Source organism: Penicillium angulare (assembly GCF_028827245.1).
Source record: "Penicillium angulare strain IBT 27051 chromosome Unknown utg000004l_segment0_segment0, whole genome shotgun sequence".
Taxonomy (NCBI): Eukaryota; Fungi; Ascomycota; class Eurotiomycetes; order Eurotiales; family Aspergillaceae; genus Penicillium; species Penicillium angulare.
In genome coordinates, this window is record NW_026623163.1 from 8314838 (window position 1) to 8332739 (window position 17902).

Here is a 17902-nt window from a genome sequence, read left to right on the forward strand (position 1 = left end):
ACCTTGGCCTGTGAGACAGGGAAGGAAGCCTGGGAAAAAAGACCAGTACCCAGAGCGAAAATAACGCTATAACCGTAGATTCGGGAGGTGCTCGTTTCCAGATCAACAGTCTGCATTAGCGCAGCCCCAATGACCACCAAGATACCTCCAAATAGATACCATGGCAGGTAGTAGCCTAATATCCCCATAAGAATACCGTTAGAAATTATGGCAAATACCATTATACAGACTAATGGCAGCAACCAAACACCAGCTGAGATAGCAGACTCCAAAGACGAATTGGAAGTATAATGGAATGAAATATACTGGGACAAAGGCACAAGTGACTGCTGCGGCGATTAACGAGAAAAATATCACTTGTTCGTAAGATCGAAGAAACTCGCGAGGAAAAAGGCGTGTCTCTGGTGACTTCAAGAAGACCTGCTGTACGATGAACAGCATCCACAGAGAGCCAGAGCAGACAAAGAGACCGATAATCTGACTGCTTTCCCAGCTGTATACTCATCCGCCAAAGCAAAAAGCCATAATTCCAGAAGCGGATGCACCGGCGTTCAACACAGCACCAGGTATATCTAATATGCGGAGTTTCTCTGAAGGAGAAACTCCGCATATTAGATATGGCTCAATCAACCACAGGTAGATAGGGGCCGCTGCACCGCCCACGCAGAGGTTTATATAGAAGCTCCATCGCCAGGTTGCGCTAGAGCCTGCGAACGCACCACCGATAATGGGTCCAAGGCTAAGAGTTGTCAGAAATGCATTTCATGAATTATTGGTATCATTGGAATGTCTGAGCGCTTACACAGTACCGAGTCCTTAGGTTAGACCAACGAGTCCGAGATAACCTGGTCGCTCAGCTTCAGTGGTGCTAAGTGAGATGATGTTCATAGCACCGATGTAGATACCCACGCCGCCAACGCCGCACAATGCGCGACCGACAATAAGTGTATCCATGGTCGGAGTGGCACCACAAACCGCAGATCCAACCTCAAAGAGAAGGACGCCAACTAAAAAGAACAGCTTGATGTTCATTTGGGTGTATATCTTACCCCTAGTCAGGCATTAGCATGTATGAGTGGAACCGAAACTTGGAAGAAACCTACCAAAGCAATTGGACTTCCACGGCGCTCAAAGCAAATCTCACGGAGATCCATGTCAATTTTTCGATTTCTCCTAGATCGTTAATGATCTTAGGCTGTACATCAGCAACAATGGTGTTGTCGAGGGCAAAGAGGAATATGGACGAGAGGGCAGCGACAAGGAGTAGTGCCCATTTGATGCCGGTAGCCTTCCGCGGTAGGCCATGCACAGTTGCAGGATCCATGCTTTGATAAGATGCTCAATGGATAAAGTGAAGGCCGGGTGGTGTAAAAGAAATATCCATCAGGTGGATTGGAGTGGGATTACTGGCCCATTTATGTGTGTGAAAAGAAGAGACTAGAGAGCGCAAATTTGGTCTCGGATTCGACCTGTGCAAGCAGAAAAGGGGCAATGCGAACAAAGCCAACCTACGGCCTGGTACATAAAAAATGTGTCGCATTCTGGGTTGACTTCTATAGATCTCCAGGGATGAGGGAGAAAATGGCCCCATCAGAGTTGGGCCAATTAGAGTCGACAGTGGTATAACCGAATCGGGCAGTGATCGTCTCGACTTTGAGTAGCTTTGTCGCCTGAGTGCCTGAGTGTCTACGACATTCAGATAATCTTATTGCCCTCGTGGAAATTTCCTGGACTAGATCGGAGCTTGGCACTGTGTTTCGTTTTTGGGGTCAGGGGAGCATGATTGTTGGGGAAGCAGTGATTGATATGACGCAATAAATGATTAAATGGCAATAATAAAAGTGAAGGTCATCCTGTCTAAAGCTTTTCGGCCTCGGCGAATAGGGGGGCCAGTTACTATTCATTTGTCCATTACCTGTGCTCCTTTTAAATGAATTTTCTGTCTTTTTTCCAGCATCACTGGACTCTTAAGAGCCCAGCCTAAAGATTATGGCAATATTTATGTAAAAACAAATCACTTAATTCAATCATAATCATAAAGTACATAATATCTCAATGACTGTTTTATCGTGCCACTGTGGTTAATTTACATTTCAAACATTCAAGATTCCTCATTCCAACATGCACGCTAAAATCAAAATTTCATAAACGAATTCATATCCTCAAAGCCAGATCATCACCATGAAAAAGGTGACGAAGATGGACAAGGCGCCGAGACCATCGAGAGAGAAAGTAAAACTGCTGGCAGGTCTTGGTGAAGCGCCTGACGGGTGGGAGCGCCAAAGTGAACCCGAAGCAGCGGCCACAGAAGCTGGAGCTGTCCCGGTAGATGTGAGATAGTATCCAGTAGTGGAAGCACTGGCGCCTGTGCTTGTACCTCCAATGACCTCGATACTATCCATTGAACCTGACTTGTCCTTCCAGCGATATGACTCGGCTGGGTTATAGTTCACGATGGAGACTGACTTCACGTACATACTGAATGGACCGTCAGAGTAGTCTGTGTCGCCTCCAGCCCACGAAATAGTACCCGCGTTGTTGCTAGAGTCGCCGCCTGCCCATATTCCAATGCGGACGCTCATGGGTGTTTGGGGGTACCGCGAGGCGCCGTTGTGTACTGCCTCGTCGTAGGTTAGAGTTCGGACGACGATGCCATCGATCGACCAGGTTAGCTGTTTCTCGGTCCAGACCCATTTATAAGTATGGAAAGTGGACTGGGGTGTTGTGGCTTCGACCCAAGTCCAGCGGTCGTAGGAACCACTGTCACCCTTTCCGTAGTAATCGGTTTGAAGCTTGGAAGTGTAGCTTCCTAAGATTTCCTACATGGAACCAACACATTAGTATGTATGAAGGAATTGAAATCTTTCAAAGTGACCACTTACCCAATCAATTTCGTCGAGGTCATCTGACTCGAGAATAGCAGAGCTGACAATACCAGTGCCCGGGGCGCCTTGCATGGTAATTGTGACCTCTCCAAAAAAGATGTAGAAGTCGGTCTCAATAGTCGGGGCATCCCCTGATTCGTTAATCGTAAATTTTGCTCCATCGTCAGTGGAAGTCACTGTTCCAGCGGTTGTATTCCATTTCGAGAGATCTGAGCTTTGTGTGAAGTCGTAGTGTAGCTCCGAGCTTGTGGTTCCCTGATCAGCGGCGCAGGTCTTCTCCATAGGGTCACAGCTTGTATATGATTGGGCAGCGGCCTGTGAGAATATAGCAGCCCAGAATACGGCCGACAGTGCAAAATTTGAGTGCATGTCGATTTTTGAAGCGCCGATCTGAAGCGCTGAGTTTCTTGGCAGAATCTTAAAAGCTGCCGGGAACCGAAAGAATAAATACTCGATCTGGATCAGGCATCACATTGCTTCATCTTCCCAGCCTCCTCAATAGATTGATAGAGGTGGCTGATGGATCCACTGCAGCTAGAAATTAATGATTTATCCATCGGTGATAACTTGGCAACACATTTAGACGATGTGGATCCGGGTCGCTCCATATCTCAGTCCACTCTAGATCATCTGACCAATAGCACTGCACGATCAAACCGCTTGCTAGCATGATTCGTTATAGCCTAAACCCCTTTAGGCCACACTAAAAGGGGCCTCGTCATTCATGGAGATCCACTCTGCCCGCTTGTGGTCACCGTGGTGGCACACCGAGAAGACTTGATCTTGATTGTCAAATGAGGGGAGAAGAGGGGACTCGATATGATCATCAACAATGGGATGTATGAAGCCATGAAGACCCTGCATGTACCCGATCTACATAATAGCATCGCTTTCCTCTCAGTATGCCAACCTACTCCCTTCCAGAACCGACGTCGGGGTCCTTTCCTGGTTGCAGGTGCTAGGCCACGGTCGCATGGCTAGGTAGCCTCGCCAGTAGACTTCTATGATTGTAGAAGGGTAGGAGCCAAAAAAAGGGAAAGTTTTATCTTCCGGGTGCTTTCTATAGAAGTATACCTTCAATATAAGAGCAACACTCACCCCCATAAGAGGTAAACACTAATAGTATCGTGAGATATTTTCCCCAGTTTCTATGGTGGCCTCGTATGTTGTTGCATAATCAAAACAAGTTATCCAGTTTGCGACCAAGGGCAGTTGTTTTATTGGGAGTTCTGACAACGTCCAATTGTTCGCGAGATCTGCGGTACAATTCGCAGATATTACCTCGTTTGGAAGTGAGGGCATTTGACGTAGATGGCTTTAAATTGTTATCCGCTCTGGAGGTAGCATGCGTGCCACGAATACTATAAATAAAGCGGATCATTTTATTCTATGGTCTTTGGTCTTTGGTCTCTTTTGTTTCAACTCCCAACATTGTCGTCGAAATGGCTAATCCCCTCCTCTTCATAACTAACTGGCGCAACCGGATTTATCGCTTCAGAACTTATACCCGCCGCTCTGGAAGCGTGCTACCGTGTACGATTAAGTATTTGCAAAGCCGAGCAGGAGGCTGTCCTTAGTCCTGAAGTAACCAGCAATATTGAAGCTGTTGTGATTCCCGACTTGAGTAACGCCGACCATGTTCTTCACATTGCCTCCCCCATGCCGGGCCACGGTGTTGATTTTCTTGCCTACTACGTCAACCCAAGCGTTGAAGGAACTTTGTCTATCTTGAATGCTGCTTTGCCAATTGAACAAATTAAGAAAGTTATCATCATATCGTCTGGAGTGGCATTGGCACCTATAACGGCGATTGTAAGCCAAGGGACCACCTTGAAAGGTTGGATAACTATCACTTGAACACCATTAGTAAAGAAAAATAACCGATCAGATATAGAAAATACAGGAGAAGTGATCCCGGTAGACCTTTCAATGGATTTACCTGAAGGGCCTCCCGCGCACGCCATCATGTACGCTGGCTCCAAGATCCTAGCGCATCAAGCTACGCGGGATTCATTAAAACCCAGTCCCCCCATTACTCAATTATATCCTTCCATCCAGCATTTGTTATGGGACGGAGTAGAATGTAGCAGACTGCGGAAGATGTTGCGGGAATGAACTCCTTTTTATAGACATCGTTGAATGAAAAAATCCCCATTCTCGGTAATGCTTGGGTACATGTTCGCGATATCGCTGACGCCCATATAAAGATACTTGAGACGGACCTCGACACCGGTACAGAGATCATCCTTTCTTATCTCCTATATCTTGGGTAGAAGTCGTTGACTATGTGAGGGAGAAATATCCCGACTTCGAATGCAAGCTTCAGCCTCCATTTGGAGAATGCTGGACTGCGAATAACACAACGGCCGATAAGATCCTTGGTATCAAGTGGCGCTCGCACCATATGATCAGCAACTAGCCTTTCAAGAGAAGAAAAGTGTGGCTTGAGGTGCGAGGAGGCGACTGTGCATGTGGCTAATATACAGACTTCAAGTTCCGGACGCTTTGTTTTACCCCGTAACGCTAAAATATCCATCTTTATTTATGTAGGCCTTATGAGAATCCGGGGTTTTATTTTTATTTAGCCAACAGAAATTTACGGCAACCTCATTTTGATTTGTTAAACTGTCAACCAATCCGCTGCTGTTCGGCTCCTTTGTTTTCCAGTTGGCCCTATTGGTTCTAGCATGTCGGTCGGGAAATTTCCCCTGTTTACGCCCGCGAACGTCTGGCCACCTTCCAAAAATTTAAGATTGCCACGTTTAAAAGCATAGAATCCTGGCCGTTCGCTATCAATTACCATATCAGGCCTTTCGGACAACGCAGCAAACCCTATGCTTTCTTGCTCAGAATAGGCCTTTGGGCCTTTTGGGGGAAAGGACAAAGAAATCGCGTCGCGTACATCGAGGTATTGCTTTACGGGGAACAAGACGGTCAATATTGATTCTGTAGAAATAGACAAGTATACTCTTGATCACACATAATTAATTTCCCCGGGCGTGAAGATCTGCTAATATGGTAAAAATAGACTGGAAGTGACAGAACCTCGCGTAGAGCAAGCGAAGGGTCCAAGCTAAGTAGCGGAAATGTCCGATAACAAAGTCAGAAAGCTTGCAAAATACCAAGTACCTACCGAGAATTCTAGACTTAACATGCGAGATAACGATATAATTCCCTGTTCTTGGTTTCTTGCCTCTTGTTTATGCTTCAACTGTTCCTGAATTTATGTGGGTCTGTAGCTCATTTCGCCCAATCGAAGGGTGGTATCGAGCTCGATTGGCCGTATATGGTTAGATAATTTCAATAGCGTCAATTGAGATGCCTCGATCCGCCAACCACATGGTTCTTTATGCCGACGATCCGCCAACTGCTTGGCTCTTTATGCCGACGATCCATAAGATGGCATTAAAATCAAGAGATCTCGACCAAGTTGGTCTCGGGGGCTCCGAATTTCGACGACGAGGCTTTTCTAGCCTGTTTATTCACGGGTCCTTATTAAGTCCTCGTTGCACTCTGTCAGAGTGTTCAGAATTGCATCCTCGTCTTGCAGGGATCACCAGTTCTTTGAAGTCACTCGTTATCGCTACTCGCCATAGCCGATCGCTCGATAATATTGACTCTCCCCGAAGAACCTTATTCACTCGCCTTCCTGCTTTGCCTCGTCTCTTGATAACAGATCAAGATGTGGAAGCTCCAAACATTGATCGGGACCCTGGGTATCCTCTTCTCCCAGTCCATAATAACCTCCGCAGAGGAGATTGTCACCTGTACCGCCTTGGCATCGATCGAGAATGGATCTTTTGAGGATGGACTGACGAGTTGGGGATTCGCCTCAGGGACCTCGGGCTCCGTAGTGAGTGGAGATGCAGCAGATGGCAGCATGTATCTACAGGCATCAAACGTCCGAAGCTCTACGATTCTACTGTATCAACGCCTGTCTAATCTTTTACCCGGAACCACCTATGCCGTTTCATTTGAATACCGCATTTCCCATGCTTATAGCGATCCAATTTTGACCTGTTACTTCTCAATGTACATGGACTCCTTCAGTACATCTGGGCTTCTTGGTTCTACCGGCGGCATTGTGATTGACACCACCACCAACTGGGCTACTCTATCTGGCTCATTCACGCCAACGAGCGCTGGTACTCATACTTTTGAGATTTATGGTTACTGTAATGCTAATCCCTCATATACTGGCGATGCAATCGAGATCGACAACGTTGTGCTTCAAGGTGCAACCGAGAGTATATGCACCACAGTTACCGTCATTCCAACTTCCACGGCTACACCTACTCACACTCCTACCCTGACTCCTACTACAACTCCCACTCTCACCCCGACACTATCGCCATCCCATTCGTCGAGTCTTTCAAGTTCATCCATTGTTTCGTCCTCGTCTGCACTGCAGTCCTCATCGAGTATTCGGGCCAGCTCTTCCGCCTCATTGCCAGTCACTCATCCAACATCCCCTGTTGTCTCACCAAGCTCATCGATTCCCCACGTCTCAAACTCTGGTAGCTCGACACCTGTGAGAAGCCCCACAGTCTCTCCATCATCTAGCCACAGAGCCACGACTACAGCCATTCCTACTTCTACGCCGCTGACTCACCAAACCTCTCCTTGCTCTACGCAGTCAACTCAGTCATCATCTACCACTGGCGTATATACCTCCCAATCCAGCCATGTTTTTTCATCAGCTAGTACCACTGCAACAACCGGGACCGGCTCTGGACAAACCTCTGAGTCTCTCTCCAGCTCTTCCACTACATGTGATACTTCCGCTGTTTCTTCCTCCACTGGTTCTTCCTCCACTGGAACTACATCCACTGGTTCTGCCTCCACTGGCCATGGCTCTACCTCTACTTGCTCTACTGACTCTACCTCCACCGACTCTACATCTGCTCCACCTGGTACCGAGACGACGATTATCACCGCTAGCTCGGGATCCACCTCGAATACCAACCAGTTCACCACCTCCACAATCCTGAGCACCCGCACAGCTACCATCACAGCTTGTCCGTCCAGTGTTACCGACTGTCCTGCCCGACAAAAGACTACTTACACGATAACGGACACGATTGTTGTCTCAACAACCATCTGCCCAGTAACAGCCACTGAGACTGCTCAAACAGCTGCCAGTGTCCCTGTTGTAACTGGTACTGGAACTGTACCTGCTTCTATTACCAGCACAGGTGATGAGGGATATACTACTTCGACCATTTTCAGCACACGTACCTCTACTATCACTGCCTGTCCATCTAGTGTCATTAACTGCCCTGCTCGTGAGAAGACTACATACTTTACTACGGAGACTATTGCCGTGTCCACCACCGTCTGCCCTGTTACTGCAGCGGAAGCTACTCAGACCACCTCCAGTGTTATCGCTGGCTCCAGTTCTGACTCTATATCTACCGCAGGCAGCGGCTCTGGAGGCACTGGCCCCGAATCCACTACCATTATTGCATCTGGCTCAACGCCATTGCCAACTTCAGGAGGCGGTTCTCAAGGGTCCGGCAGTGTTGGAACAACTGGAAGCCTAATTTCTACTTCTGTGCTGCCAGTCGCCCCAGCTTCCTCCCCTGACTCAACTATGGTCACGGTTGTAAGCTCGTCTGGCAGTTCCGCCTTGGCATCCTCTTCTGCAGGCGCTTCCCAAAGTGGAACCAGTTCTTCCACGACAGCCACCAGCGCTCCTCTGTTCAATGGCGCTTCTGCGTCATCATCTGGCCTTGCCACAACAAAGCTGGCTTTGGCTTTCTCGCTCCTCGTGACATTGGCATTCTTTGTCTAGAATAGACATCCATTTCCATGAAAGGAAAACATCGAGTCCGGGGGACTCCGTCACGAAATTCCCTCCTGTGGATATACATGATAGCCCAACTTGGCTTAATCTTTCATTTTTGATGTCCTTCAAGTCGAAATATCTTAATGTAAACAGATCCTTTTTTCCTGCGTCAAAATAATTTTGTTCCTTACATATATGATACAAAGTTTCTCCGCGAACAATATTCAACTTTACAGCAGTTTCAAGTTCTAACCTTGGAAGTCTTCACCAGCAATAATGTCGTAAGAACTACCCAAAGCTCGTATATCTGCATATTAAAAGCGTTTCACTCGAGATCACGTCAATCATCGACCTGCGAGGCATTTTGGAGTGAACTTACTAATTGGACAACAGACTGAATTGTGGTGGAGACATGCGGGGAATTGTCGGGAAAGATGGCGATTTTCCACTGTCAATGCGTCAAGTCGGCTGTATCCCGGATGTATAATCTTTCCGGGACCCAGAATGCCAGGTAAAAGCCGGTCTCCGTGGGGTTCTGTGGGGAAGTAAGGCTTCTCTAGGTTAAGCCTCGGGGTCTCTCCGACTTGCCCTCATGAGGAAGGTGAGTGATTTCTTCAGTTATACAAACGTTTGAATTGACTTACCATCGATATTTACAGAACGAAGGATCAAAATCAACAAATCATATTGACTCTGTCTCGCATATGAGGCCAATCTGGAAATGTACCTGAAAAGACGGAATGCCGAAGAGTGCCAGTGGGACGTGGGGGTTTAGCCGAAGTTGATCCGGGTCGATTCTGAGGAGAAGTCATCCCACGTCATTTCAAGGAGCGCGGCACACCGCGACGTCACATTACTACGAACTCCACTCACTGTGTCTTTTAGTGTGAATTCACTTCCAGGGTTCTCCATACTTTCCCCACGGGCACGAACAAACTCGAGGTTTTGCTATAACATACACACAATAGAATATGCACCGAATGCTGCGACCAGGGGCAATCTCGGGATGCCGAAATCTTGATGAGACGGCCAAATATTTTGTTTTTCAGATCGGTAACCCGCGTTTCCCGTTGCGAAGCTTTTTGACTTCGTCCCAAGAGGAAGTCCGGGCTTGGCCTGCCGATCACTTACCAGCAAATTTCCTGTCCTGTTTTGATTGGGGTTCTGGTCGGCACGAGGCCTTTTCTCCGGATCATAGTGGGCCTGTAAGCCATCCGGGGTGGTAGATGAGGGATTTCCATCTACCCTGGTAGAGGGTATGGCCGAAAAATATATTTAAGTCGCGTCGGCCTCTCTGTCTTCAAGTCCGAATTGAAGAAACTCGGGTCTCAAGCGTAATTTGAAGAATTGAAGCAGCTTATACCACGATGCTGTCAACACCAAGCTTTCTAGGGGCTTTGCTGCTCCTAGTAGCTCCATCTCTGGGATCGGATGTTTGCCAGGCTCCGCCCATTGACCATACTGGCACAGCTTTCAGCTATGTCCAGCCAGAGAACACTACCATCTTAAGCACTTATGGTCACTCTCCAGCGGTATATCCTTCACGTAAGTACTCAGAAACTCATTTTGTAGATGGTATTATCACAAGGCGATTGTCTAACATGTTGCAGCCAAGATGAATGGCACTGGCGGCTGGAAAACTGCTCTGCACAAGGCTAAGCAATTTGTGAACAAACTCACATCTGAAGAGAAGACATGGATGGCCACGGGGCAGCCTGGTCCCTGCGTTGGAAATGTCCTGCCCATTCCTCGTCTCAACTTCAGTGGACTTTGTCTCCAAAATGGCCCACAATGTATTGAAGAAGGCAGTTATTCCAGTGTTTTCGTGAGTGGCGTCTCAGCAGCTGCTAGCTGGGATCGCAAGCTATTGTACGAAAGAGCCCATGCTCTCGCTGAGGAGCACAAGGCAAAGGGATCCCATGTCATTCTCGGTCCCATCGGTGGACCATTAGGCCGCAGTCCTTACAATGGTCGTACCTGGGAAGGTTTTGCAGCCGATCCTTACCTGACCGGTGTTTGCATGGAGGAAACCATCCTCGGAATGCAGGATGCTGGAGTCCAAGCCAACGCTAAGCATTTTATTGCCTATGAGCAAGAGACGCAGCGCAACCCCACATATGCCGCTGATGCCAATGCAACAACATATATCCAAGATTCAGTTTCCTCCAACCTGGATGACCGAACTATGCACGAGATTTATATGTGGCCGTTTGCAAATGCGGTCCGTGCTCGCGTTGCCAGCGCTATGTGTTCTTACAACCGTGTCAACGGCTCCCACTCTTGCCAAAACTCATATGTGCTCAACCACCTGCTTAAGACCGAGCTCGGCTTCCAGGGATATGTCATGTCGGACTGGGGTGCTACCCATAGTGGCGTGGCATCGATTGAGAGCGGTATGGATATGACCATGCCCGGCGGCTTTACAGTCTACGGGGAGCTGTGGACCGAGGGTTCTTTCTTTGGAAAGAATCTGACCGAAGCAATCCACAATGGAACTGTTAGCATGGACCGTTTGGATGATATGGCTCTTCGTATCATGACGCCTTACTTCTTGCTTGGACAGGAAAAGAACTACCCGAGTGTGGACGCCTCGGTCGGTCCCCTCAACGTTGACTCTCCAGTGGATACCTGGCAGTACAAGTGGAACTTCACTGGACCAACCAACCGTGATGTCCGTGGTAACCACAGCATTATGATCCGCGAGCACGGTTCCGCATCTACTGTTTTGTTGAAAAATGAGAAGAATGCCTTGCCCCTGCGCAAGCCTCGCAACATCATTATTGCTGGAAATGATGCCGGTCCCTTGACTCAAGGCCAAGACACACTGGGTGACTTTGAGTACGGTGTGCTCGCCAACTCAGGAAGCTCTGGTGCTTGCCGATTCTCCTACTTGTCCAACCCGCTAGAGGCTATTTCTGCCCGCGCCCGCAAGGACGGAACTCTGGTTCAGTCATACCTGAACAACACTCAAATTGTCGAGACTGGACTGTCATCTCTGGCTATCCCCCAACATCCAGATGCCTGTCTTGTCTTCCTCAAGTCCTATTCCGCTGAAGGTGAAGACCGAAGCTTTTTGGAGCTGGACTGGAATGCCAATGCTGTCGTTGAAACAGTGGCCAAATTCTGCAACAACACAATTGTCATCACAAACTCCGGTGGTATCAACACCATGCCATTCGCCGACAATGAAAACGTTACTGCCATTCTTGCCCAGCACTATGCTGGTGAAGAAACCGGAAACGCCATCGCAGACGTACTCTACGGCGACGTCAACCCATCTGCGAAGTTGCCATACGTTATTGCCTACAATGAGTCCGACTACAATGCACCATTGACCACAGACGTGAAGACCAATGGTACCTGGGACTGGCAGAGCTGGTTTGACGAGGAGCTTGAGGTCGGCTACCGATACTTTGACGCGCACAACATCCCCGTGCGTTACGAATTTGGTTACGGGCTCAGCTACACCACCTATGGTTTGAAGAGCCTCAAGTCCAAGACTGCGGTCTCGAAGAACATCACTGCTCTCCCTAAAAAGCAGCCCGTTCAGCCTGGTGGAAACCCTGCTCTCTGGGAGACTGTCTACACTGTTGAGGCCGAGGTTTCAAACACCGGACATATCTCTGGATATGCTGTTCCCCAACTTTACGTTGAATTCCCTTCATCGACCCCAGCTGGCACTCCACCTAACCAACTTCGTGGTTTCGATAAAGTGTGGCTTCGACCTGGTCAGAAAAAGACTGTCGCTTTTGAGTTGATGCGCCGGGATGTGAGTTACTGGGATGTTGTTGCTCAGGACTGGCGTATTCCTACTGGAAAGTTCACTTTCAAAGCTGGCTTTAGTAGTCGTGATTTCCGATCAACACTTAACACTACTTTGATTGCCACATAAAACTGAACTTCGGTGGAAAGTTTGAAGTCGAAGTTCTCTCGTTCGAAAATCATTGACGTCTTCATGAATTAATTCAGAACAAGCACCCTTTTTTTGCAGTGCGAACGTACGTGAAATATTTCTATATAATTCAACTACAACATCATAATTCCCTATTAATTTACGTTGTCATCCATATACTACATACCTTTAGATCTCGAGAAGTGGAAAGAAGTCAAAAAGTCACTCATCAAGCCGCTTCACTAAAACTCAGACATACATGTAATATGTGAATTGAGAAAGCTTGTCTATAGAAGAGAAATGTGTGTATCATCAGCCTACCCTAAACAATTCCCTTCGAGAACAGCGTTTCAAGTTGTTGCCGGGATCTGGAAAATTTGGAAATTCAGGTCTGAACGGGGGATCTGGCACGAGAGTTCGCTGATTTGGCCAGTCAGGTCGGATAGAATGACTGCCCTCATCACCTCCCCGACCCATCTGGTCAATATTTCGTTGACCAGAGTCAAGATCCTCAGTTGCAATATGGGCTTTTTCTGCGGGAATCCGAATATATCGGAATTCTCTCAGAGTGGGTGCAATCATGCCTCGCAGTTGTGTAGTTTTTTTCGGAGAGATAGAAGTCGGCCTGGACTAGAAGCAGACATCCATCTGTAGGAGAATCCCGGTCAATATAAAAGCTGTTAAGACATTGGCGGCCCATTTCTAGATAATTGTAGACATCGACAAGAATATTGAAAATATCATCTAGGCTTGCATCATCATCGTCCTCCCATGGCACAAACCGAGAGTCTTTTCGTTTCCTATTGCCTATATCTCCCCAGTCACCCTCATACTCATCATCAAAGTCTGAATATTCCGATTCGCCAAATCCATTCCCATAGCCCGGGTCCTCTTTGTAAATAGCGGCTTTGACTGCAATATCTTTCTCGGGAGTCAATTCTTTCGTGAGGTAGAAAACAGGAGTGCACTCGGTGAATGGGTCATATCTGCCACTGTTATGTGCCATTATCGGCGCACATGGTGGAGCATTCGAATAGAATGGCTGCTCTGGATCGAAAGCAGCTTCAGCTTCCCACACATGATATGACCCCATCTCCTGTCCTTTTGCCCTGATCATCAACTTTCGATTCTCTTCCTCCCATATTGCCGCTTTAGATGCGTCTCAGGCTATTTAAGTATCGTTGTGCTGAGTCAACTGTTGCCAAATTACTACACGCACCACACACTACGGAAGAGCAGAGCGGCCATAAGTCATTCTCAGTTGATGCCTGATTTCAAAGTAATGGCAGCTAAGTAAAATACTGGAATCACTATAGCAAGTGCTACCTACATTGTTAAATAAAACCAATCAACAAATAGTAGGTAATATTATAGCTTGCCTGAAGTATATAGCTATAGAACAGTCCTTGGGACATCGCACTATGCCTACTTTAGATTAGCGTGGTAGATTTAAAGAATTTCCACGCTATACCTAGTTAGTTGATGTGGTTAGATCATATGACTAAGCCAGATGGAATGTCATTTTAGGTTTAGCGCAAAGTTGACATTGCTTCAACTCCAGAGACTGCCAAGGCTACGATCTGTGTGCTGGAGTTATATTTTTAAGAATGTGGGCGAAATCAATAGAAATGTTGCAAAAGCCCCCCTTGCGATAATGGCAACTTGATTTGAAGGTATGATTTGAACCAATATGTATTTTCTCTCTCCATTACAGTTCGGTCCTTACGTGTGGTACCTTCCAATTTCAACTTGGACATAGTATTTCTATAGAATCATATTCATTCCTGCTTCCCAGGGTAGCGAATGCATCTCAAAGAGTCCAGATGATCAACAAAAAAAAACATTGGGAGAAGAGGTGGAACTACCCTAGGTACCCAGTAATGTTATTGTATGCTCCTTGTCACTGGGGGAAACCCGGCGACTCCCGAGTCAGTAAAATTCCTACGTCGATATATTATCGACTTTGTGTGAAAACCGGAAAGCAGCTGAGACATAGCCTAGCTTAGACCTAGACCAGGTTTTCGCATAATAGAATGTTGTCAAGAAATGAGTGATCTTGAAGATAATCATTGTTTTCTCCGCAGCAATCAATGCCATTTGACGCACCAGAGAAGCTAATCGAGTGGTCGATGTGCATTGCCACGAACTAGATTTCTGCGACTGGTGTTTAAGGGCTTTGTTCAGATATTGGAACGCCCGTAATTGTGGGGAAGCGGAAGCAAGGCCCATCCATAGCGTGTGGTGGTTTGGAGTTGTGAAGAGGGTTTCCATTGGCTACCGGGATTATCGTCAGCTATAGCCGTCATCGATCGAGTGTAACGCACCTTCTTAGAATAGCAACATAACACTGCAAGATAACTATAACGGGTAAAAAGTCTCGCATTATTCCGCAGATTCTACCATTTAATAATTGCAAGATACATCAAAGTTGAATTCTATGGACCTTGAAGTAACATCGTATAAAAAGAGCCAAGACATAATCTTGGAATCATGATCTCACGGCGAGTATCTAGCAAGAACTTGCTTCCCAATGCCAGCACCACCTGAAAACGTCCAGATCACCCATTCATTAGCTGTAAAATTATCTGGTTTCACGAACAATGACCCTTCCTAACTTGGTGGCAAAGTATCGTGAAGGATGAGAGTCAGCGAGAGCGAGAGCGAACGCAAGGTAACCAAATCCGGAGCCGCCAAGATCCCCAACCATACTCTTGCAGAACTATGGTTCACCACGCCACTACCGCACCTTGTAGGAGATTAAGTTTTCATCTACTGATTCTCGATCAAGAATTGACTTTCAAAACCTACACTTTGGCGGCTGGCTTGAATCAATTCCAAGTTTTATTTTGCCAACCTCCACTAAAACTACAAAGCTATTTTCCAATCAGATGGTTCTCCTTCACAAAATATCCGCGTCATGCAAGAAAGCGACCACAAAATAGAACTATACGGGTCAAGCTATAGACCAAGCTGGAAATCCGTGATTGATTGATTCTTCTATGAAGAATTCAACAGCACATCTCTGATCCTGAAAGATATTTAAACTCGCGAATTCCATTGTAGATTCAATTCTTTCCTTATCATCCATCCATCCTCTAAACATTCTTCTATCCCTATAAATCTACTCTTTCTTCACCACCGCTACTATGAAGTTCACCATCACTCTGCTCACTATCGCGGCAGCGGTCATTGCTAGATCCTCCTCTGACAAAGGTTCTAGCACCACCTGCTCCAGCGACCAGGTAGTTGTTTGCAGCGGCAACGGCAATGCTGGTCTCATCTCTCTGGGCAACATTGCTCCAGGTCTTCTCGGTGACAACTGTTCTGGTGGAGATGTCTACTGCTGCTCCCAGGACGATGTCGAACAGGTAAAGTCTCAGTCTTCTCAGTATTGATGTATTACCAGAAGCTAATCAACAATCGGTAGGTTGGTCTCATCAACCTTGACCTGAATGCGCAATGCAGCCTCAACCATCTCCTGTAAATCTCGTCAAGCGACTAGTGTAGATTATTCCCTAGTTTCATACAGGGAAAGTCTTTTGACTGTCAGATAATTTTGGTTTAAAAGCTTCCATAATAATAATAATGAAAAGGCGTTTTGAGAAATTGATTATTGATTTTTATCTTTAATTATGGTTTGGTTTCTTTCCCATGTTGTAGGTTTTTATCGTGGTGGTATCATAGCATAGAGGATGCAAGCTTCAAGTTTATTATATCCCTTGGATACACCATTCGAAACTAAGAGTAAAATGGAAAGAAAATTTCACTTTCACGCTTGAGTAGAAAAGAATGCATCGCAATTATGGATACCAATAAAATATGGAGTTGAAAGTTGAAGCATGCTCCAACGAAGGGGAATGGCTATCACAAAGACTATAAATAATAGAAAGTGTAAAAGGAACAAAACAAAAGACTTCACGCTCATCTACCCGCACCAGTAGTGATTGTGCAGGAAGCACCACCTCACGTAACATCCTTGAGACTTTAATCTTAATAACCCTCCAGTCGCAATTTTCATCACAGTCTTTTCCTCGCAGCAATCTTGGCGTGTCTATCCGCAATTTCATTCAATTTTCGCGAGATATGCCAATACTCGACACTTATGCCCATTTTTGCCAATCGATCCATCTCTCGAAGTAGCCACTCCCACAGATCCCGATCCTCAACAGGATTTCCTGGTGATCTCCACCAGCCGTTTTTGATCCAGTCATGAATCCACTCCGTAGCACCCTTGACAACATACTCAGAGTCGGTTGCAATTACCATGGTGTCAAATCCTTCTCTGGTCCATTCTGGAACCTGACATGCGTGAATAGCAGCCCGAAGCTCGGCCCGATTGCTTGTGCGTCGGTGCATCTGGTTATTCAAATCCCTATCCTCAAGCAGGAATCGCACAACATTGAAATAAGGCCATTTTGAGGGACGCGCAAAAACAAATGCACAACCCGCGTTCGCGTCGTGAGCGCCGTTCCTCAGGCAGGCACCGTCTGTGCAAACCAGGAACTTGTTTAGAGAGGATCTATGGATTTATCGCCGTGCAGACGATGTCCATTCAGATGGAAGCAATTTGGGCTCTTCCTCCATACTAGGTCGAAAGAGAGATCGTGGCGTATCTTCAGAGTCTGGAGATATGAAAGCTTTAGGGAAGATTTGCCCACTCTTGGCCTTGAAAACATTCATTGGATTTGAATTGGTGTAATCTCTCATCGGAGAAACGCTCGTGCCGCCCGCATGGATAGTTTTGACATTGCTATCCGTATCTCCTGCCCAGCGGAGCTCGCCAATGCTGTAAGAGAATACACACATCTCCAGGATCCTTCACTGAGTGGGCATGAAGGGCCATGGTTTGAGTCGCAATTGACGTAAATGATGTTTCCAGGCAATGAGAATTGAAAGAAAAAGATGGCGCTATGGTCTCTCACTTTGACGATAACACTCCTCGCACTCAGATCACAGGAATTTCACTTCTCGAATAGGGCGGTAGGTGGTTATGCTGCATATATGCTCTGCTGAGTGACGCACGTATGTAAGATCATACAATCTCTCTGGGACACTTGTGAGCCCGGATCAAATGGAAGCAAAAGTATGAGGGGAAGACCGAAGGTCAAGGTGAGCGAATAAGGCCTACCCGCCCTTTAGCGCCCATGCGGCTCCACCGAAGGACCATCCCATGCATAAATTCTTAATTGGTACGATGTGCCTTGCTCGGCGTTTCAAACTTGAAACTATGAGATATCCTTGGGTTTCCGCCCCAGATAACATGTAATCTAGGTTCAATGAAGGGAGCGCATCCATCAACGCGGCCTTTCAGAGCGCTTTCCAAATGCATAACCTCGA

At 46.8% G+C, this 17902-nt stretch overlaps 7 protein-coding genes across 7 annotated transcripts; 3 read left to right on the forward strand and 4 right to left on the reverse strand.

Moving 5' to 3' along the window:
- Window positions 1–816: 816 nt before the first annotated feature.
- Window positions 817–1324, reverse strand: N7478_007016 (uncharacterized protein; the record flags this gene model as incomplete). Its single annotated transcript, XM_056923230.1, has 2 exons — window positions 817–1051; window positions 1104–1324. 2 exons carry the CDS (start codon window positions 1322–1324, stop codon window positions 817–819), a joined length of 456 nt encoding a protein of 151 aa, XP_056781267.1.
- Window positions 1325–2162: 838 nt separating this feature from the next.
- Window positions 2163–3254, reverse strand: N7478_007017 (glycoside hydrolase family 16 protein; the record flags this gene model as incomplete). Its single annotated transcript, XM_056923231.1, has 2 exons — window positions 2163–2819; window positions 2883–3254. The coding sequence occupies 2 exons, from the start codon at window positions 3252–3254 to the stop codon at window positions 2163–2165; spliced, it is 1029 nt and encodes a 342-aa protein (XP_056781268.1).
- Window positions 3255–6567: 3313 nt separating this feature from the next.
- N7478_007018 (uncharacterized protein) lies at window positions 6568–8679 on the forward strand (the record flags this gene model as incomplete). The annotated part of the gene is made up of 1 exon (XM_056923232.1): window positions 6568–8679. One exon carries the CDS (start codon window positions 6568–6570, stop codon window positions 8677–8679), a length of 2112 nt encoding a protein of 703 aa, XP_056781269.1.
- Window positions 8680–10040: 1361 nt separating this feature from the next.
- On the forward strand, window positions 10041–12565 carry N7478_007019 (beta-glucosidase; the record flags this gene model as incomplete). The annotated part of the gene is made up of 2 exons (XM_056923233.1): window positions 10041–10218; window positions 10284–12565. The coding sequence occupies 2 exons, from the start codon at window positions 10041–10043 to the stop codon at window positions 12563–12565; spliced, it is 2460 nt and encodes an 819-aa protein (XP_056781270.1).
- A 511-nt stretch (window positions 12566–13076) lies between these two features.
- On the reverse strand, window positions 13077–13658 carry N7478_007020 (uncharacterized protein; the record flags this gene model as incomplete). The annotated part of the gene is made up of 1 exon (XM_056923234.1): window positions 13077–13658. One exon carries the CDS (start codon window positions 13656–13658, stop codon window positions 13077–13079), a length of 582 nt encoding a protein of 193 aa, XP_056781271.1.
- A 2053-nt stretch (window positions 13659–15711) lies between these two features.
- Window positions 15712–16049, forward strand: N7478_007021 (uncharacterized protein; the record flags this gene model as incomplete). Its single annotated transcript, XM_056923235.1, has 2 exons — window positions 15712–15933; window positions 15993–16049. 2 exons carry the CDS (start codon window positions 15712–15714, stop codon window positions 16047–16049), a joined length of 279 nt encoding a protein of 92 aa, XP_056781272.1.
- Window positions 16050–16582: 533 nt separating this feature from the next.
- Window positions 16583–17371, reverse strand: N7478_007022 (uncharacterized protein; the record flags this gene model as incomplete). Its single annotated transcript, XM_056923236.1, has 2 exons — window positions 16583–17084; window positions 17109–17371. The coding sequence occupies 2 exons, from the start codon at window positions 17369–17371 to the stop codon at window positions 16583–16585; spliced, it is 765 nt and encodes a 254-aa protein (XP_056781273.1).
- Between the last annotated feature and the right edge of the window lie 531 nt (window positions 17372–17902).